The sequence below is a fragment of the Glycine max genome, chromosome 3 (assembly GCF_000004515.6).
Source record: "Glycine max cultivar Williams 82 chromosome 3, Glycine_max_v4.0, whole genome shotgun sequence".
Lineage (NCBI taxonomy): Eukaryota > Viridiplantae > Streptophyta > Magnoliopsida > Fabales > Fabaceae > Glycine > Glycine max.
Window position 1 is genome coordinate 1,926,459 of NC_016090.4, and position 23,779 is coordinate 1,950,237.

The 23,779-nt window shown below is 29.6% G+C and overlaps 1 protein-coding gene across 14 annotated transcripts; it reads left to right on the plus strand.

The window, feature by feature from the left end:
• Positions 1–220: 220 nt before the first annotated feature.
• On the plus strand, positions 221–22,703 carry LOC100816440 (MADS-box protein SOC1). Of its 14 annotated transcripts, none has more exons than XM_014773440.3 (10): positions 221–365; positions 578–739; positions 1,061–1,168; positions 1,452–1,660; positions 11,001–11,085; positions 15,259–15,320; positions 15,436–15,535; positions 15,848–15,889; positions 17,118–17,258; positions 21,876–22,697. In XM_014773440.3, the coding sequence occupies exons 4-10, from the start codon at positions 1,479–1,481 to the stop codon at positions 21,975–21,977; spliced, it is 714 nt and encodes a 237-aa protein (XP_014628926.2). In that variant the 5' UTR covers positions 221–365; positions 578–739; positions 1,061–1,168; positions 1,452–1,478; the 3' UTR covers positions 21,978–22,697. The 14 variants fall into 14 exon arrangements, 13 of the variants coding, with proteins under 13 accessions (XP_014628926.2, XP_014628922.2, XP_040870266.1 ...); XM_014773436.3 differs by having other exon boundaries at positions 266–415; XM_014773438.2 differs by having other exon boundaries at positions 360–495.
• The last annotated feature ends 1,076 nt before the right edge of the window (positions 22,704–23,779 follow it).

The following is a 23,779-nucleotide window of genomic DNA, read 5'->3' on the forward strand; positions in this document are numbered from 1 at the left end:
ATTTGAACCCTCCACTTGCGAGAGGTGATTTGGCGAAGATAATATATTGTTAATTATTATTTTTTTATGAAAGGTTCCATATGGACTTCACTGTCGTCCTTTATATGCATGCATATTTTTTTCGCAGTGCTTTTATAGAAAAATCGCAGCATCATTTTCATATATATATATATATATATATATATATATATTCCATTACGTGCTTTAATGTGGAAAAATTTCTTTTTTTGGGGCCAGTTGGCGTCTACTTTTACCAAAACAAGCAAGGGATGAGGTTTCAATTTTTCCATAACCATATATAAAAATATATTTTTGTTTCTTAAAATGGTGTTGGAAACACAAAGGTGGATGAATAAGGAAAGCTGGTGTGTCTTCTGTGCTTTGCTTTCTTTTCTCTCTTAGCTAAAACAGATAGGTCATATCTCAATTATGTAACATTAGCATACCCTTTTTTCTTTCTTTCTTTCTTCAATTTCTCTGCAGTGTGCAGTGTGTGTATGCTCTTTCTCTTTTGAGGTTCTTCTTGCTTTCTTTGGATTCTTGGTTCTTATTTTTTCTGTTTCCTTTTCTTTTATAGGCTCGAGCCTTTATTATTCCTAGCTCCCTTCCTTGGCTCTAAAGATAAATTTTCCCTTGATTTTGCCAATTTGGTGGATATCTGCTTCGTTTTGTCAACTAAACTTTTTTCCTTTGCTTACTGAGAGAACACTGCTTGTAATTGAAGTTGCTTTTCTGGCTGGTAAGTATCTACCAATCTAGGAATAAAACAAAAAACTTTTCCTTTTTGGGTGTTTAGATCCTTTGTTGGGAAGAAACTTGAATTTACCACACTTTAATTGAACAATTGGTTCTCTTTCTTTTCATTGAAATCTGTACTTAGGTAAGGATTCAGGATTTTGTTTTAGTTTTAGATTTGTTTTCTTCTGCTTTTTCATTGACTTCCCATTTCTTTGTAACCTTCTTCCCTCATATATATTTCACATTTTTTTGGGGGGTTTTTAAAGAGTCTTGTGATTAATAATAGTGATTCTAATCTGTTGCATTTTCCTATCTGTTATAGCTTTCTGTGTCTTCAAGTCTTACTTGGAAGACTCAGATTTGCTGCAAATCTCTCAATTTCCTCATCATCACAAGGTTTAATTTCTTGGTTTTGCTCTATAGCTACTTGGTGAGTACTCTCTTCTTGACCCTATACATGTGTGTGTATATAAGTAATTTTTCTCTTCTTGACCCTATTTATACATGTGTTTATGTGTGTGGTTTTTTATCGACAAATGTTAATTGTTAATTTGTTAGTTTTTGTTGATAGGAGAGATCAAATCTGCGACCTTTCCTTCCTTCTCTTTTTTAACCACCCAAACCGTGTTTATGTATGTGTGTGAAATATAGAAGTAATTTTGTAGTTTGATATCTATTTTGGGGTACTGATGGTTTTTGATTTGAGTCAGCAGCAGAAAGAACTCAAAGAAGAGATCATCATGGTGAGGGGAAAGACTCAGATAAAGCGTATAGAGAACGCCACAAGCAGGCAAGTAACTTTCTCAAAGCGGCGAAATGGGTTGCTGAAGAAGGCCTTTGAGCTATCAGTTCTGTGTGATGCTGAGGTTGCTCTTATCATCTTCTCTTCAAGTGGGAAGCTCTATGAATTTGCTAGCTCCAGGTACTCGCTCATCACCATTCTCTCTTCCTTATATTATTAATTCAACTTTCCCTTTTCTTGTTCATAAATTTAATTGTGTTGTGTGATTGCTTCTGGTGATTTTAGCATCCGCTCTTCATACCTGGTGTTCCTATAACCTGTGTGCTAGTAAATTTCATGCACACCTATATACATGTGCATGTATGTACTTTTACATTGTACATATATATATATATATATATATACTGTCATGTAGTTGTCATAAACATGAAAACACAGTGGGGGATACTGGGTAGGATCTAGTCTTATTTGTTGTTCGTACTTCTTTTTTTTTTAATTATTATTTTGTGGTGCACTATTGGAGCTAGCTAGCTAAGCAAAGGGATTTTGTGGTACTTGAAATGATGCATGAACTCACATGTTAATAGAAACCCAGAGAAAGAAGATGGAGAACTATATATAAATATGATATGTGCCAAAGAGAAAGAGATAGAGAAAAAATGATGAGTGTTAATGTGGTGTTTGTATAATTGGGATATCCAAATATAACTATTATGATATTAAATAGCATAGTTGATTGTAATGAACAATGTTTTACATCTACAATTAATGAACCAAATCAATCCTATACAATTGTTTAGAGTTTAACAAATTCTTAAGAAGTACCCCACACCTCCCCAACAAATTTAAAACATTACGGTGAAAGGTTGGAATAAATAAAGGAACCTTGTTCCCTCAGTAACGGGCAAAGAAGGAGGTTGTACATGTAGGTTAGTGATGTATCATATGTACTAAACACTGACATATAAAATGTTCATGGGATGGAGAGAGAGAGATAAAGAGAGCAAGTATTTCTTATAGCTGCATCACATAACGATGATTTGATTCCTCCAGTCATATCTCCTGATCATTAAATATTTTTATTTAGGACTAAGTAGGGTCGGACTCTCTATACTTCTTTCTATAATCGAATAAATTGAGGGAAACCTTAAAAAGAGTAATTAATATGTGCTCCAAATATTAAAAAAAAGGAAAATGTAACTCTATCTGCGAGGAGCTTGTGATGCTCCATGAAATAATGTGCAGGGAGTGTGATCACCACAGTTTTTAGTATAGCAAGGATTCACACACTAACCTCATTCCAAGGTTTATTATTATTATTATTATCAGGGTTATGCCGTTGTCTTGACATTATTGGTTGAGGAATTCATATATAGAAAGCTCTTTTTTTAAAAAAAGAAACCATGATGGAGGTGCATTTATAACATTAAATTTAAATACTACACTTTCCTTTTATGTATGAATTACTTAATGTTATAGTAGTAACATATATATTTCCATTAATCCTACTTACTGGATGAAGAAGTTATTAAATGTTCTCAAAATACTATATGTGTTAGTACTTTTTCATTTTTTTTACATGAAGTATTAAGAAGATTAGTAGAAGAAAAATTATAGTAAGAAGAAATAATATTTATATATATGTAGTTGAAATAGGAAAATGTTCAACTTAAGATCTAATCAATTTAGCAATCAAGTCCTAGACAGCAACTGAGAGTCATATGTGAGCTTGGTGTAGCTTTCATTATGTATAAAAACTTTGAAGTGACAGTGTTTTTAGCATATCAACTTAAGTGATATGGAATTTTTAGTTTTTTCCCTTAGCATTGATATACAAGTGGATTTTCTAGCTGGAGTTTGAACTTGGAGTTTCTTCTTGTAGGAGCACTTGAAATTTGTGCCGTCAGTTGTCTTGAAATTTGTAGCATTGATATACTTTTGTGTACGGTTTGAACATTTCTTAAAAAACTAAGTTAAGTGAATGTTTAAACAGCATAATGAAATGCTGCATAAAGTAATTGAATTGTTAGCAAACTGACCTTTGAGAAAGAGTTAACAAAGAAAAGGGAAATAACTTAAATATAAATGTAACACTTTGTTATGCTCGATCATATATATTCATGTGTTTTTGTGAAATTTACATATATTTTTAATACTCTTTAGTTTTTTGTTTTTGTTTTTTTTTGTGTGTGTGTGTGGGGGTCGTCTCTCTTAACCATTCAAACTAAGGAAAAAAAAAATAAAAAACTGACTGAAATACAAAATGATATGAGAAGACATGTGCATGCATATGTTTTAGCATAAGTGAATTTATATCAATAGTTCTTATGGTCCTTCATACAAGAATAATGAATCAACAGAAAATGGCACTTCTTATGCCTTGGAAATTTATATATATATATATATATATATATATATATATATATATATATATTTATTTATTTATTTATTTATTTATTTATTTATTTATTAGTGTTATTTGATCACTATTTTTTTTCTCTTGTAATTGTAAGTTGAATCCTAGTGGGATAAGTTATTATTATTATTATTATAGTTGCAAGTCATCAATCACGAGCTTTTTAAAATTATCATGGTGTTAGTATCTACTCTAAACAAAAGCTTCTAAATAATATCACCTGCAGTGCATTTTTTTTGTTTAAATGAAAGCAAAGAATTTATAGGATGAGTCTCCTGATCATGTAACAACTTGATGAGATTTTATCTTCACAAATTTGGCGAACTTTAGTTTTTGTTAGAAAATTGTTAATCTTGGCCCCCTTTTTCATAATCCTAAATCGTAATCTTTTTACAGTTACAATTATCACTAATTCTCTTTCAATATTGATGAGCATAACTTGAACATTTTAGGTGACATGCAGCTAAACTTATTTTGTTCTAGTTGATGGAATTTATCGCCGAGGTAAAACTTCTTACCACATTCATTTGGGACTAATAAAGAATATCTTATCATGGGTTGATATCATGAAAATAATTTTGGAGATGAGCTAGTCAAATACTAATTAAGACAGTCAAGAATCGTGTGTTTGTAGGGAGATCTCAGCCATTTGATTGGACGCATCATGTATGATGTTATTTTGCTTTTAATTGTGTTTTCACATTTCAGTAACCATTTGCTAACTTAAAGCTTACATTCTCTTTTATGTTGCTATGTTCCTTTAAAATTTTGACAAAAAGAAAACGTTTTACATGTATATTACTCTTAAGACTCCAAACCCTCTTTTTTTTTCTTGGTTTTAAAATGCTAACGTTTTGAATGTGAGTTTTATTATCTGCTTCTGTCTTCTTTTTGCTGCATTTACAAAACAAGTTAAAAGGTTTCAAATTTTGGGTACTAAAATGTGGCAAAAAATATATATAGGCATAGATGTTGTTGTTGTTTTTCTTTTTCTTTTTCCTGCAGTTTGCCCTTGTTTACTCAGTACTGGTAAATCAACTTACTTTTGTACTCGATCAACAAGTTGAAAGGAGAAAAAAATATTAATATGAAGAAAATTAAAAAGATATAAGGTCCTCTCTCTAACAAAGACTAGTGTTTCTTTAACTTGTATAACAAAATAGTGGGTTCAATAGATTTTCTTTTTCATTTTATTTTTGATGGATGGGTTTAATAAATATTTAACTAATAGAATAATATTATTTGTCTCTCAAGAAAATGATAGTGTTTTTAATGTGCACTAAGAGTCTAACACTATACAGTCACATTCAAAATGTTTTTCATTTTTATTCCTTGATAAAAGTAATTATAAAAAATTTATTTTTACTTTGTTCCTTATTAATAAAAATTTGTAAAGGAAATTATAAAATAAAAATTTGTTCAAATTTCTTGTATAAATGTAAACAGAATATAAAGTGAAAAAAATTCTAAATGAAAATAAAAACCTGCTCTCAAATCGACCCTTATTTTCTTTCCTTTTCATGACGTCTCCTCTCCAAAGAAGTGTTTAATTAAATGAAAAAGTTCAGCTTTAGCACCTAATCCTTCCAACACAACACTGTCCTTAACTTCATTACTCTTAATTAGTCCCTCTTTTAGGCAACATAGTTTCAGTAGGAATATTGTCCTTCACCCTCACCAAAGTGAAGATCTTATCCTTTTCCTAGTTTAGAGGAAAGATAGTAGAAAACCAAAAGCTTCCATCACGTGATGAAAAGTGAAAACCAACACCTTATCCAGTTATCCTGGTATATAAGGTAGAAAGGAAGGTTTACTCTTAAATGCTTGTGGTTGAAAGCAAAAAAGCCGGGTTCAGATACCCTTTCTTCAATAGGTTTTATATATAGTCTTATAGCATTTTTGGGGCTCATTAATTTGACTAAGGTAGGAGGAGTACTAAACCTGAAACTTTTATTTATGTATCTAATGAAGGTTGATTTTAGTAGTTATAGTTTATAGTTTATTTTTATAGGGAAGCTAAGTTGGGTCTATTACATCTATATGTTGGTGGGTTTGAGTGCCCTTTGTGCTCAATTTAGTGAATGCATTTTCTTGTTTTGCTAACAGAAAAAGGTAGACAATGCTTTTCTAGAGAGAGAGAGAGGTGACGGGGGAATTAGGGCTATGATACATATTGTTTGCTCTTAGTCACTTTTGGCTTGACGAATGGTCCTTCTACTTTAATTTCAACTACCACCCTCGAATCTTGACCAAACTATGGTTGATTTCTTTCAAAATTATCTGTCTATATAGCACTACCGTGTATATATGTTGTTCTCACGTGTCATGCATGTGGTGCATGTATTGCTGAAAAATCATACTAATTCTATGTTTTGTACACACATACACAAACGCTGTATAATGTCTGAAATAATTAATATGAGGTTTGGACTTGTATACACATACACAAACACTGCAGTTCACTCCGCCCATAGTTGATTTAGTTCATTAAGTCTAATTTAAACCTAAAAAACATAGCCTAATTAATATATTTCATCACCATATATATATGGCTATATATGCTAGTGAATTACATTGGAACAAACAATAAAGAACAAAGTTAGTAATTCTAATGCTGAAATAACTTATAGAAGCATATTTCTTGGCTGTTTGTGTTAGAAATTGTTGTACATTCCAAGAAACTATAAGAATAATAAAGGCAAGGATGCGAGAAGCTTCAACTAAATAAACTACAGCATAACAATATATAGGCTTATCCCACAAACTAAATGGAGTACAAAACTTTAGAGATATTCTTTTTAAAGTTTCGTAATTTGATCAGAAACCTTCAAGTAGATATGTGCTGTAACATATGCTTGTAAGTAGACAAATTCTGTAACTTGTTTTATCAGCAAAATTAATTTTATAGAAGATGCCTATAAGTAGACATGTCTTGTAACTCATTCTTAGCAGTAAAATTAATTTATTTTACAGGACATGCCTCTATGATTAGGCATGCTTGTAACTCAAAATATACCTTCAACTTACCAACCTATGTTTCATAATAAATAAAATTAGAACATTGTTTTAATTATGTCATTTTTTTAAATAAAATTCTATCCCTCTACTTACCTCTTCTCCTAAAAATCCTACTGCAGCTTGCAATAAGTGTCTTGTGCTGTAATCCACATGACATGCATAGATGATCGAACTATGATTTAAGGGGATTTAGATTTAAATATTCAGTCTTGGCTTGGTTTTTGGTTTTGATGATGCTAGAATAACTTCTATGAAGTGCTTCAACCATCCTTGACCAGTCTAGGGTTTTTGCCTATCATGAAGAAAGGTAACATAGCTGTCACAAAACACTCAAGAAAGAATTCCTTTAGTAGAATGCATAGAGATTATTATGTGTTTTCAAGCATCTTCTATGTCAGTCCCTTGGGGATTTAATCGAGCAAAGTCAAGCATGACATGCATAGATGAATTTAGAATAATCAAGTTTTCAACTATCAAGTCTGAGAAAGTTGTTAAACTCTAATAGAAAAAATAATACTAAAAAACCTTTTAATGACATATCACTTACAAAATACTCTTATCATAACAATAATTTAATATTTGATTTGTATAATAAATCAGAATAGTAAAGTGTAACAATACATTAGTACTAAATGCTAAATAATATCAAAATAAGTAAATGACCAAATTATATATAAGTTGATAAATACACAAGTTATTAAAGTAAAAATATTTTAAAAAGAAATTAATTTTTTCAAATTATTTGAGTCATGGTAAAACATTGTCATTGTGGGATTTATTGGATTAGAATTATAGTTGATTTCAAATTTGTTGACTTATTATTTGACTTGAGAGTTTATCGAGTTTATTTAAAAAAAAAATTATTTAAGAGTTAACTTGAGAGATTAATAAGTTTTTATTTATGTTTCATAACAAAAATAGGGGTGGTCATGCTTTATTCTGGCATACTAAAATATGCATTGGTTGCTCTAGATTTGTCATTGCTAACATGCACAGAATAGGGAGTTTCCTTTTGCTTTAGAGGTGTGTGCGTGCTCCCCACTGATTTTGGTGTGCTAATGACAATATGCAACTTAGAATGCGTCCTTCCTCCACTATGCTCACATTTGAATTGGTGTGTTAAAGTTCACATAAACTCTTCCAGATTCACACCAACAACCTCCTCATTACCCCTGCAATGACTATTATTAGAGAAATAAATGACAAACAGAAAAGAAGAAAAATCATCACAATTCAATCTAGAATTTACACAATCACACCAAATCACAAAATCACAATGGAACATAAAAATCTCTTAAATTCCTATAAATTATACTTGTATACAGCAATGGACACACTAACTTTTTCTTCTCAAAGTGAGACACGTTTATAGATGTGTATGACGCTTTGTTGGGATAACACACATAATAAGGATCGAAATATGAAGATATTTATAGAGAAATAACAAAAATACAAATTTAACATTGCTGAACACCTATTATTTATGTTTACGAAAATGTCTCAATATCTTCACTATCTCAAGTAATTAAGGATCACTAAATACTAACCAAACAAGTTTATGAGAATAATATACCTAAGTATAATATTTTTTAAAATGTGATTCTTCAAAATACAGAATTATACCGTGAAACAAAGACCATTACGTCTAAGAAAGTGGAAGGATAAAGGAAAGAGGGTGAGTTAGAGTCAGGGATTAAAATAAAACGTATATTTAGAGAGACTGAAACAAAAATTGAGTAAAGTTACATGTCTTGACATGTTGAGGTGATTTTCTTAGTCATTGCATTTAATAAGTACTAACACAACAAAAATTGAATTACAAAAGACTATGTCAAAGAAATAATTTTAAAAGACTAAAATAAAAAAAAAACTAGGTATGTTATAAACACTAAAAATATATTTAACCCTAATAATATTATTAGTTTGAAATTAAATAATGTATAATCGAGTATTTAAAACAATGTATTTGTATTTGGTTTTAAAACTACTTTAGTCCTAATTAATACAGTAACTCTCAAATTTAGCTGAACTGAACTTTATTGACTCAAGGCCTTCCATATCGACAACTTGATTATAATGCCACACCACTTCTACCGGTAGCAGACTAGCTCCACCTGCCCTAATCTGTTTATTAGGCATTATAATCAACAGTAACCAAATTGCATTTGTTTTCAGTAAAAATAATAATAATAATAACATTTGTTAATTTTTTATCCGCAAAAGTAAATTCTCAATCAATAGTACTTTACCTTTTAAAGTACACTCTACACTCAAATTCTAATTTACGAACATTTTTTTATATAATCAAATGATGAATATTAAAATAGTACATGGGTACTCTAACTCTTATACATAGATGTCAGCTAGAGAGAAGAAATAGTCCAATTGGATTGATACACCAATCCAGATCTAATTTATAAACATTGATAAATGATAGAATAAAATTAGTAAAAGTTTATAAAAAAAAAAAAACAAAACAAAACTCTGTGTGTAGTATATGGTACACACAGGAGTTGTATGATAGGAACATCCAATATATCAAAGTGCTGATGCAAAAAAGTTTGGTTTACTAAATAGTGGCAAAAGAACAATGAAAAGAAAAACTCAGAATAGATTATTAAATGTTTCAAGGACAATTATGCATAGAAGCAACTGTACGGAGGGTATTTGAAAGTGAATTTTAATTATTATTTTTAGGAAGTGTAACTGGTAAGTGGTAAAGGAGATAAGCAACTGTACGGAGGATATTTGAAAGTGATTTTTAATTACTGTTTTTTAGGAAGTGTACCTGGTAAGGGAGATGGAAAGACAAGCTAGGTAGATCAGTGCTAATTGAGCTACAAGCTCCTCGGTAAGAAGTGCATATATAGGTTTAGTTTTGGTAAATTTTTAAAAAATACTTAAAAAAAATAGAAAGGCAAAATGAATAACTTCTATATAAATTGGAATCATCACTTATTCACCTCATAGTTTTAGAAGTTATTTTATATAACTTCTTCAAAAGTAGTGGTGTTAATCTAATTTCTTCAAAAGTAGAAGTACTTATCTAAAATCTTTGAAAGTAAAGGTGAATAAGTTGATTGTTTCTTATTAAAAAAATTCGGTTTTCATTTTATTTTCCCTTTTGAGTACTTTTTGACAAGTATCTAAATTGGTCTTTTAGTGTGTATTTTTCTCTCAAAACATTAATTGTTTGTCCCATACTTTAAGCTTTCTATAACTTTAATGTTTGAACACCTTGTAGCATGTAATAACATCAAACCAAACACTTAGTTGAAACAAACATATGAGAACAAGACAAGGCTCATTCAATTCAACCAAGCTATTAATATATTTCCTTTGAGAATCTGAAACTAATTGAGTCAAATTAAGGTAAATTAATTCTGAGTTTAGATTGAACACTGAAAGGAATATTGATTAAATTTCTCACAACAAAGTTATATCACTTTTAACATGTAACATACATTTTCATTATAATAAATCAGTTTGTCACTTCTGAATTTGCCAAAGAGATGCTTGACAATTCTTGAATGAATTACTAAATTAACTTCTAACAGTATTTTTGCATTCCTTGTGGAATTGCATTGCTAATTAGTAATTGTATGGTAGATAATATCATTTATATGCTAATTGCGAGTGCTTCCCCTCATAGAGCTTGCTGGGAAGGGTTATAGGAAAAAAGCTGTTGAGGGAGACATGAAGATTAGAGGTATTGTTTGGGAAGGACATGAAAGGAATGAAAAAGAGATCTTTACTTTGAACTCACCATTATAATCCCTCCAGAAATAAATAAATAAAATTTGGGCATTCATTTCAACTATTTCTAAATAACACTATTCTTTCAAGTAGCATGTCAATGAAAGTCAATTGATTTGTGACTTTTCTGTTTGCTCTACATTTATTTTCTCTTATTTCTATTAATATTACATTAAATTAAAACAAAGAGAATATTTGATTTCCCCTTTTCATTTTTTCATTTTCTTAGCTTGTTGTCAAACATAACCCTTGGAAGACATTGATCATGTTCTTGTCTATATTCTCATTTTCTAGGTGCTTATTTACTTAATATTGGCTTTAATGATACAGCATACAGTGTTCAATTGAACGATACCGCAGGCATACCAAGCATGATAATCCAACTACATTCAGATCAGTTGAACAAAATATGCAGGTTAGTTTTAGTTATATCTCTTGTGGTTTTCATTTGTCAACTTTCTAAATCCCCTATTCATTATGACTATTTACATATTTTATGATATAATTACAAGAATTATAAGATTAGTTAAGTGGTAAAAGTAGAAGAGAGAGAGAGAAAAGTTACGGATTCGATTCTTCCGCTAACAAAAAATTAATCATTAATAACTAACATTTGCTTATAAAAAAAAAAACTTTATGATATGATTACACTCACTCATGCTGGTGAAAAGTGAAAATGCGTATGCTTTTAGTTTTAGCTTTTCTCAATGTTTTTTCTTTCGGGTTGCTTGTTTTGGTGTAGGACTATAGTGTATAAGCCTCTATTGTTCAAGACCAAAGTAAATAATTATTCTTCCTTTACATAGGCTTCAGCAATAACTTAACCTAACAAGCCTAACATTAAGTTCTACTAAAAATACAATATTAATCTAAACACGAGACCAAATTTTTTGGCAAAATCTCTCCTAATTAAAATTTGAGTAAAACAAACTTCTAAATATAACCCATTCAAAAACATGTATCTAAATAAGAGCAATACTAGTGAGATTCTCTTTTGACATTCTTTTTCTAACACTTTCTCTACGATTGTTTAAAATTTATTAAAAATCATTAATTTTGGTTGGTCCCTTCTAAATTAGAAAAAAAATCATCAAATGAGAAATGAGATCCACTAAAATTGATGACTTCCAACAAATTTCAATCAACCGCAAATAGTATTGTTAGAAAACAAGTGTCAAAGAGAGCATCACTAGCATTCTGCTCTAAATTATCAGAATCATCATGCAAAATTCACTTCTTGATTACATAGATCAATGATAAACACCAAAAAGATGATAGCTATACTAAAAAAAGAAAAAAAAAATAGTATATCCAGGTTCTAATACTGAATACATATCAACAAAGGAAAACATGGTTTATCTTGGAATCCTCTCTTAGTTGATGAAGCACCATAATTTCAATGCATGGGAAAAATGAAGAAAAAATATATCCATCTTAAAATTTATTCTTTGAACTTGAGACTTTTAAATTGAACTTAAAAAAAATGAAGTATGAAGTTTTTAATGGTTCTTGGAAAAACTTATTTCATTAGTTGTTAGTTTTAAAAATAAATGAAGTATAGAAAAAAAAAACAATAAACAGAAAAAATGAAAAAAAAACTTTCATAAACTAAAAATAACTTATGCAAAAGTCAAAATCTTTTTGAATAAACTAAATAAATTTAGTTTATTCAAAAAAAATTTAACTTATACATAAGTTATTTTTAGTTTATAGAAGAAGCTTATTTTGTGTTTCTTTCTAATTACTTTTTTCTTTTATAAGTGTTTAGGAAGAAACTTATTCAAATAAGGCTTAATCCAAATTTTAATAGTGAAGACATATATTTTGGATTAAGTCCATTAATTTTTCCCTTTTACTTTGAGTGGGGGGTTTTCACATTTAAAATACTCAGTTTCATTCTTCTACTTTTACTTCCTTTATTCCTCTTACTGTCCATTTTAATTACAGGAAAAATTGTTTTGGTATTTCCTAACAATTTATATCCCCTATACTCTTCTTCTCATTGACAATGAAACCCTCCCTACCAAAAAGAAATACAACTCGAAAGTTTGCAAATCTCAAGAACCTGCTACTTAGCAACCTATGAATTTGGAGGAAAGAATAATATGACTTGTCATAGACATTCAATGAGGACATAATAAATAAAATAAACAGGAGGGAGAAACAATTGACTGCACGAAGAACATTTTCAGAAACTAGCATAACATAAGGATAAGTTAATTGAAAAAACTAAACTCACAGTCACAACAATTCATATCATAAAATGAAAATCTTCCATTTTTCAAATCTTGTTCATAATTCGCAAAAATGATCTGCAACTGTGATTTAATTAATGGGCTATACGTGAAAAACTATGCAAGTCCAAGCATGAAAGTATTCTCAACTCATCAAAACATATTAGGTTTATTCACCCTAAAGGAAATCTTAAACCAGGGGCAATGCCTCCCGCAGTGTCCATTCATGTACTTATAGCATGTTTTGAAAACCAATTAAGAAGTATGGAATCATGTTTGGAATGAAGAAGCTATAACTATTAGCTTCTTAAAATCACATTCGAAATGTGTAGCCAAACACACTAATAGAATCTTTTACTCAGTACTTGGCAAGAAAGCCAAAAGATCTGTTCATCCAATAGTGTAAATAGATAAGCTCTATGTACATAAGCTGTTAAATCATTCGCTAATGGCAAACATTATTCTAACATATAGAACCATCATGAACCTTAAAACATAACCTTTAGATGGAAAAAAACAACCATCAAGTTGAATCCATCGATCTCAAAATATTTCTGAAGTCTTAATCATGTTGTTCAAAAACACAATCCAACTATCACAAGTTCTGATAGAAATCAGCCGAGAAATTGTATAACTCATACCAATAGAATATTTGAAACACAATATCCTTCTTCATGGTAAAATTATTCAGCACATTGAAAATAGATAAAAGCTATAAAACTCCAAATTCGATAGAAAATATAAACAAGTGATAGTAGCATAATTATCCATATTAATATTAAGTTATCCTTTCTACATTAATATCTTTTGGAGTAATAGAGATTCATATTTTTTAAAAAGTTCGTTCTTCCTGTAAAAGAAATAATTAAATAAAAAGTTCACTAATTAAATTATTCACTTACAACTATGGAGAACCAATTTCACTGCTTTTTGTAGGAGATCGAAGCAACTGCGAACAAGTGACTCTAAACAGTAAAAAGAAGAAATGATTGAGTTAAATAAAATCCCCAAATTATAATGGTTAGAATCTGTAAGGAACCAGTGAGAAAAACAAAGAAATTCACTCTTCTCATTATCATTTACTAACACCCACTACTAAAAATCTCATTTTTTTTGCACCCAAAACACTTACCAACCAATCATTTTGGAGGTAGAAAAGCTTGAGAGATTATGGGATTTGAATAAAGGAAGCATGAATCAAAGAATAAGAACTTACCTTAAACTTGATTACCAATAGTTGCCGCGAGAAGAAAAATAAGGAACAACAAGAAAGTACAAAAAACAAGGAAGGGGGAATTTGCAACAGAGGGAGGAGAGAATGAGAGGGGGTGGCTGGGTTTCCTTAAAAAAAAAACTTGTTATTTTTTCTCTCTAATTTTTTAACATTTTGTTTTAATATAATTACAAAACCACCCCACTCTTTCTCTCTTTCTGTACAGTCAAAAAGAGAAAGTAAAAAAATCTCTACCCTTAATTTTTTTGTACATTAAAAATTTAATAATAAAATATAAGCTCAAAAATATCAGAACCATTAGATGTTGAATGCAGGACCCTACACAGTCATATAGCCACTCATAAAAAAAAAAAAAACAAAAAAATCCAGTCATATAGCCACCTGCAGGGAATCCTGTTTTGGTTAGATACATAATGTTTTTTTTTTACATAAATATAATTTCTAGTTACAAATGTCAAATGTTTTAGCAAGTATAAAAATGCAAAAGAATAGTGTCAGTTGAAGCCGAGTAACCTCATTTTCAAGGGTGTTTCTTACTTTCTTTGCCCTTACAAATGATACAGAAGTCTGTGTTGTGTTTATTGTTTGTATTTGATGGATTCTTTTGCCAGATGCACAGGTAGGTGAGTCACTATGAAGCACATATCATGATAACCATTAGCAGATTAATTAGCTAGTTAATAAAAAGGTTTTTGCCAACATATTTATCCTTAGAAATCATAATACTGATAGTATAATACCTGAAATCCCCTTTCTCTCACACACATGAAACATCACCATTGCTTCTTTGTTAGAATACGGTAAACAGTGAATTTTGGGAAAACTTTTTGACCTATGTTGTAAATTACATAAATTCTAGCCCTTCATGCTTGCATTTCTAAATTAATTTTGCATAGATTCATGATGCAAGTAGTAACAGACTTTAAGCTGATCTTTAAATGTCATATTGTGGCCATGCAGTTTTCATCTTTATCAATCCCTGTAAATATGCACATTTTAAAAGTTAATGTTAGGGGAATTGGCTAATTGGAGTTTGTTAATTTCTACTTTTGCTTATTGTATTTGCATATCATAGACACTTGAGTCCTGAAGTTTGAATAAATTGTTAATTATGTTACAGCATTTGAAGCAAGAGGCAGCAAACATGATGAAGAAGATTGGCCTTCTTGAAGCTGCAAAACGGTTAAATTTTTTTAATTTCTATTCATGTTGACTAATTAATTTTGTACATTCAATGTTTAATTCCACTCACTCACAATGGAAGAACATGGTTGCATTTGTAATTTCATTCCCTCAGGAAGTTCTTGGGGGAAGGGTTGGGGGCTTGCTCCATTGAGGAACTGCAATGGATAGAACAACAGTTGGAGAGGAGTTTAAGTAATGTTAGAACAAGAAAGGTTAGAATGACTAATTAACATGCATTTATCATTTTAGGATTTGACTCTTCAAAGTGAAGGGAGTGTACTTCAGAGGATAAAATACAATAATAATGTTAATTCGAAATTCAAAAATCAATGGTTATAATTAATTTTAGATTTTATTACATGTATATTTTATTGTATCACAAATCTCACATTTTTTAATTAATGGTTATTATTGTATTTTTTTTTTCTGAAGTGTACCTTCACTTTAGAGGAGCCAAATCCATCATTTTATTATTAAAATTTTGAAGTTAATATATATTTGTATCTCAACTTTCATTTCTTCAGATCCAGGTTTTCAAGGAACAAATCGAGCAACTAAAAGGAAAGGTAAGCTGTTTACATTTCATCAAAATGGTTATAACCTGTTTTGAGTCAGTGAGGAGGGTAGAGATCACTATATTTGTCATTGCAACTTAGTGAAAGGAAAAACCGATTAAGTTATGGATGTTAGTTATGATTTGCGAAGTTATGGTCTATTCTACTGGAAATGAGTGGAGTCATATTCAAGTTGGAGAAGTTTGATGTGCTTAGAATGTTAAACATGATTCAAATTTGACATTGGTCTTAGGTTTCTTCAAAAACAACTTTTTCCTAGTGCTTAAGGCACTAACAGATTTAAGACCTTTAATCTCTATATATAGTTACATCTGAAAAAAAGTTTCTTTAGTTACAAAATCTTTTACTTAAAGACATTTCCTTTTACTTCTTAAACTTGATTAAAATTTGACACTTGATAACAGAATGAGAAATTATGGACAGTAAAGTTCAAATATCTAAAAATAAGAGGGAGAAAATATAAAAATTCTAAATATATACTTCTGTATAATTCTGAGTTTATGATGCCATGAAAAAAATGCTTCAAGGTTCAATTCCTTTTCTATCAGTTCTGAAAGTTGAAAAGTTTTCTATAAGGATTACATATAAAAGATTCTGACTATTGTGTTTGTAATTTAATTCAAGAAAAAGTCCTACTTGATGAAAATGCCAAGCTCACTGAAAATGGCAGGCTCGCTGAGAAGGTGAAGTTACTGCTATTTGGAATTAATTTTGTGTGGCCTATAGTTCATTTGGATAGTATTTTAAAGCTAGATTAATTTGAGAAAATGTTTTTATTTTTTCTATTTTTAAATTAATTACAAAATACTACATTGTTTTTTACTAAAAATTTGTATAAGAAAATGTTAGAAACAAATCTTTGAAAACTAAAATTAAAATAGAATAAGATGACATTTTTTGTTATTATCAATGAAAAGATAAAATATTTTATCAAATCAAATATTCTCACTCACTTGGGTGGGGCGATTAAGGGTAAAATGTACTAATATGCAAAAGGTCATTTGTATGTTCAAATTTCAGTGTGATTGTTGTATACCAATATATATATATATATATATATATATATATATATGCTCTCCTTCCTGATAGAAATACTAAACTTAAACTTTTGGTATCAAAAACATGAAGCGTGCCCCCCTTAGTTGGCATATCTTTCTTGGTTAATTGCTTTACAAATCTTTACGTTAGAATGAAAACTTAAAAAGGAAATTCTCTGCAGCATGGAATCAATCTACAAACAGAAACAAAGAATCAGAATGTGAATCAACCCCAATACAATGCAGGTAGTCCAAGTTCAGATGTGGAGACCGAATTGATCATTGGACTTCCGGATACAAGAACAAGGCGCATCGTTCATCAGGTCTAGTAGAAGATTATTTATTCCCTGGCTATGGAAAATAAAATAAGGGTAAAAATAATGATAGAATAATTCCAAATCCTCTTACAATATCTTCCTGATAATCCTTCTAATTATTAATAAAATGAAGAAGGTATTAATTTTTTTCTCTGTTTCCAAAGTGTTAAAATGTTTTTACAATTTCCTTTAATACTTTCTTTATGAAGTATTAAGAAGAGTATTGGGAGGATGCATGTTATAGGAGGATATATTATTATAAATGGTAGTGGTAATTATGGGAATGATTTGTTTTGCTTGATAATATCCTCAAAACCTATGGTCTAATGACCCGTTGTATTGATACTTATACTTTAGACTCAGCAGTTGTATAGTTGCCCTCCTGGGGTTTAATAAATGCATGACTTTCCTTGAGTCTTGAACTTTCTTAGTTATGGTAAGTGACTAGTAAAATTAATAAGAGTAGACATATTAGGACAAATATAATTTAATATTAAGTTTCTTTTTCTTTTGATAATTATTACAATTAGGATTTTTGACTTTTTTATGAAACCTAAAATATCATCACAAGCTTTGATCATCTAGATAAATTACAAGATTAATTCTTGGTTTAGGATTTACTCACTTAAAATTTCTTGATCCTCCTCTCAAAAATTATGTTTTGTGAAAATGGAGCATGAGTTTCCTTTCACAAGGTCAATATGTGTTGCCAAGCTATATTTATTGAGAAATTGAATATTAAGTTGATTGTTGATTAATTTCACTTTTTTTCCCCAAATTCTAAATACAACAGTGTATAACCTCTTGGACAATGAGTTATATGAACCTCAATACTACACTCATGAATTACCAATACAATTTCAATGTACTCACATTAAACTTTCATGTCTTACATTTTTTTGGTTACTATGTTATTAGTATATAATATTTATCAATTTTACTGATGATTATTTTTTGTTACAGAATTTGATTGACTACCTTTAATAGGGATTTAAACCTAAAATCTTGTTTAAGGGAATCGAGTCTAGTATCCTCATACCATGATTTGTTGATATTAATAGGTTTATATTCTTATTATTTCTAAAACATTAATTTTGAATTTCTTCTTGAGTTCAAACTCAAGGTTTCACTCATATTAAGAAATCTTCAAATTTTAAAAACTTGGTAAATATGTGCAACTTGTCTGAGTCTGAAAATAAAAAATCAAAGGAATCCTCTACTAGTACTCCCCACATTTGGTTGGTAAATATGTGCAACACTATATCCAACCCTAACTGAAAATGAAAGTAATAACTTCTAGTTTATAATTATCACTGTGTGCAGCCTCCCAAGATTCCACCCACAAAGGAATCCTCTACTAGTACTCCAGTTGTACTATCTGCTTCCACCTCCATTGGAAACCCTAGTTTAATTTTAAATTTCTTAGGAAGTTCTACTATGTAAAGGATTTGCCAAAACCAACACATTTTGGATAGGCAAGGAGGGAAATTAAAGAAAACAATCTGTTAGCCCCCCATAGTCCATTCTATATATATATATATCAAAGACAATATTATACTACCATATTCGCTTACCAATAGTTTATCAGTAGGACACCGTGAAGTTAGAAGAGAAAAGTAACACTGTAGGTTTTTATTCATGCAGGAAACCTTTCACTAGTATTTACAGCCCTCATTCACAAAAAGAAAAATAATAAATAAATAAAATTGTTCACACCCCTCTGCCCCCATTTTTTTTCAATTTATTGGGATTTCAGTTGTGAAGTTTCTTTATCACCAGATTTTTCCATGTAAGGATCATCAGTGTTTAGCAGCTTAATTTGTCATTTGAGACTGTAGTACTTAAATCCTAAGCATTTTTTTGTCTCTAACTGGAATTCTAGGTAGTTAAGTAATGCCCTTTTAAAATGATCACACCGGTAAAGTTATGAGATTAACGTTGAGGTTGGGGGTAGTTAAGTAAAGCCCTTTTTATTATCCAAAAAAATTTAGCTGGATTGGATCTCAAAGGCTCACTGAACCATAAAATATTTCATGACTAAGAGCATTTAGAATAGTAGTGACAAATTACCTATTAATAACCTCAGCAATATAATTCAACTAATATTCTTATGGAATACGTGTCTATTCTTAACAATTGACCAACATTCATATGCAATTAGTAAAGCACTTTTCAGGATGAAATATGTGAGATTCGAATTCATAACATTACAGGTTCTTCTATTGGCTGTGAAGAAGTTGTGGTAGAATACATTGTCTGTGAAAAAATTGAATCCCAAACAAAAATATTTCGATGGAGACAACTCTCATATTCTAAATTAGCTTTTGGATTGAGTTAGATCAAAACCAAAATCTTATAATAATTCAAAATTTATCCTAGAGATTATTATTAAGCTGCAATAATCACCTATTATAGTACCACTTGCATATGTCAGTCCTGCAAATATCAACTAGGAAAATGATCAAAATGGAATAAGTATTAAGTGGGGGATACTCCTCGCCTCCTTAAGTTAGTGTTCTATCATTTTGGTCTGACTAGCCAAATTCAAAAGAGGGAATCCTATGACCAGTGAAGAGTAACATTAAATATCAAAAAACACAAAATACAACAGAATTCGCTATCCTAGAGTCATATACTCCAATATAGAAGAGTTCTTTGTACAAATCACCAGATAACAATACACATGTATCCCTTATTTCACAAATTTAATATGTAAATGTCCTAACTTTCTGACCTAAATTGTCAACATGACAGTTAGTTTTCAACGTATCCTAGTAATACATAATTACTAATGTCCGTTATCACTACATTAAAATGAAGCCAAAATAATGAAATCCAAAGTGGGAAAAATAACAAAATTAAAAAAGTAAGAACCGCTATTCATGTCATCATTCTGTTTGTAATTCAATTGATATCGCGTTCTAAGAGCTTGTTTTGGAAAAACAATGGACGACTTCAAAATCACGTTGTGAAAAGAAAATGTGATTGTTGGAAAGATATTTGATTGTTTCAAAGCAAAACAGTAAACGGGAGAAAAGTGATGAAGTATTTATATTTTTTTATTTATTATAAACTTTAAGATAATTTTTTTAAATATAAATCACTTCATTTCAAAATTACTTTTAATAAAAAATGAAAAGTTATCAATCGTGTTTGGAAACACTCATCCAAATACACAAACTATTTTGAGGTATAGGTATGATGATGATAATTTCATAGTTGGATTTTCCTCCATGTTTCGTGTCTTACCCTACTTTGGACCTGCATTTGCAATGCAAAAAGAAAATTCTCAACTTCTTTACTGATTAATTGAAAGAAAAAAAAATTAAAAAGGGTGTGCAAAGGTGAAAGATAGGGGCAGACATCCCAACAACAATGCCACCCCTATCCCTACCTAAACTCTGAGGCACCACAAGATTATATAAATCAGCAAAAAGGAAAAGAGATAATATGCACGAGGGATAACAACCAAAACCCATGAAAAATTAAAACGGTAATAAAAATATAAAACTTACTAAATTAAATTAGTCATTCATATAGATTTTTAGCAATTTAGTCTGGAATGGAATTCCTATAGATTGTTGCATTTTCTTTAGTTTAGAAACTAATATGGTTATGTATAATTCATATACATTTTTTGCAGTGTTAAAAATTAAAATGAGAAGTTGCATGCAGAACATGAGAAATGGACTAAGACATTAGAGATGTAGGAATGACAATTGAACTTAGGCCTAATGAAGTGCCCATAAAAATTACACATATCGGGTTAGACGAGTTTGGATCCACATAAAGGTATTACCTTTATAAGTTGTCAGAAATCCATGATTCTTCTCACTGAAAATTGACTTATACCTTCCCAATTCCAAGAATATTGTCAAAAGTCTCAGGACAACCAAGAGGAAGAATAAAGTTAATTAACAAAGAAAAGAGATGTTTTACCAAAAACAACATGGGATCTTGAAGGGAGAAACCCCCCTCGGTTCAGATTGTTTGCTAGAAAGTAAAAATTGACAGACACAGGAAACAGTTCATGAAGAGCTATACCAGACTGAGAATTGTAACTGGAACTCAACAAGCAAATACTTGAACACATTTTTTGAAAAATGACAGCTTGATTTTGGAAAAAAAAAAGATTAAAATATATTTCAAGTCTTTGATAAATATCTGATTTTTGTTTTAGATCCTTAATAAAAAAAAAATTATTGTATTAAATTTCTGATAAATCAAAATTTTTATTTTGAATCACAACATGTCTTATAATAGATCTTTTCAATATACTTAACACTTCAGATAATGTTATATCATTTCTTAATTGATGACAGAGATTAAAAAAAATTATATCTTGATCTAATATAATGAAAAAAATTATTAAGAACGTAAAGAAAAATTGATCATTTATAGGGACCTAAAATATATTTGAGTTTGTGTAAAAAAAAAAACTTGAAGTGAAGAATAGTGGTGACCTTAGAAACAGAGGAGAACCAGTCATAACTAAAGATCCATACCAAATACAGAACAAAACCTCATTGGTTTCATTTTCCTTTTGTAAGTTACCTCATTCTGTTCCATGTAAGTTTGCTTAGGAATCAAAACTCAAGATATTCATGGTTGACACTGACACAGCTACCACAGCACCAAAATGGGCTTGAACCAAATCAAAGAAAAGAGCAACCAGGCGTTCCAAAAGAGGAACTTTGCAACCAGCAGCATGAAGAGTCACACTAAAATGAGCAGCACCATGTAGATTTTGCAGAAGGCCACAATGTCGGAAACTCAAATCCTTGAAACTTTAGCTTAATTTCTCAGTCTGTAGGAGCTACAGTATACAATACATTGCTACCATCATATATCAGTGACAAATATGAGTAACTTCACAAAACACACTTTTTGGAAGTTCATTTTTTGCCTCAACATTATTATGCTGGAAAATGGCAAGTTAATGTACAAGCTGTGGCACAGTAACAAGAGGGAGAAATGTTAGGTGGGTTTGTTAGATGGAATAATGAAGGGTTGTGATATGATGTTTTATTGGAGTGAATTGTTGGTGATGAGATGAATTTCAAAGGGAAGAAAATGAAACCAATTGTACAAACCGACTATTAAATGGAGCACCGTATCTGAGTTGAAGCAGAGTTCTGCTTCTGCCTTGTGAGTTGTGAGTTGTGAGTTGTGACAGAGAGGTTTGAGAAGCAAAGAAGAAAACCAAGTACGCTAAAGTTTTCATGTGTCAGAAGTGCATGGATATTTGGGGTTTGTTTTTTTTCCTTCTTTTAAGATACTTTGAGTTGTGTTTGTTTTTTTCGGAGGGAAATAAATTTGTGCAGACAGAAGATGCGTTTGTTTAGATTAAGGAGAGAGTTAATTTTGAAATTAGTTAAATCCACTATACTATTTTTACTTATTTTGACCCTTCTCTTATTTTCTTATCTCTTTTTATTTTTCTTTAATAAAAATTTTTTTTTCACTTCATTTTATACTTATTTTTTACTCTCTCTTTTGATTTTTATCTATCATATTTTTTCTCTTAGTAACAATGAATGCTATATTTGTTCTTGATATTTTATGAATTTACTTATGTTATCTATCAAATAGTAACATATTAGGAATGAATTCTATATCTTGATATTTTATCAATTTACTCATGTTATGTTTGGTAACGAATTAAAGTATAACACATGAAGTGTGAAACTCATATGAGACTCACATTATTTCTTATTCCCTCCTTTTTATTTTTCTTACCAAACAAAACATTAATGAGAAATGTTGATCTCACTTTTTTTGAGAGCATTTTTCTAATATTTTCTTTATAATGGGTTGAAATAAATTGAAAATTATCATTTTTTTAGAGTTTTATTTCTCACCAAAATTAATAATTTTCAATAAATTTCAACAATCATAGAAAGTTACAAAAAAAAATATTAAAAAAAGTGTCAATAGCATATAATTGAAAATTTGTTTAAAATTAAAAAAATTGATTTTTTTTAAAAGAAATGAATAAGATTTGATCATTAAGAAAAACATAAAATTATTTATTTTAAATAAAAATAATTTAAACAAATATATTTAAAAACTATAAAATTACTAATTTTATTTAGAAAAACACTTATTTTAAAAAAATAAACTTAAACAAATCAGACCGATACTTTTAGATTTTATACTTAGTAATTTATTTAAAGGTGTAAACTTATTATTCTCTATATAAATTTAAAGTCAGTTTTTTTGGGGGGAAATTTAAAGTCAGTTAACTTATTTAGATGTATGTTTGGTGGCGTATAATTTTATTTAATGGTTCTTACTCGAAAGAAGAGTACTTTTAAATAAGCTTTCAAATAAGCTTTAAAAAAATTATTATAAATGCTTTTTGCGTATAACTTTATTTAATGTGTATAACTTTCAGTTGCGTATAAATGATTTTTGCAAATCCAAAAAAAAGCTTTCAAATTATCTCGAACATTTAAAAATGTTAAGCTGGACTTTAAGTTTTTTAAAATCACAATCAATTGTACTATAAAAAAAATCAGAATCGA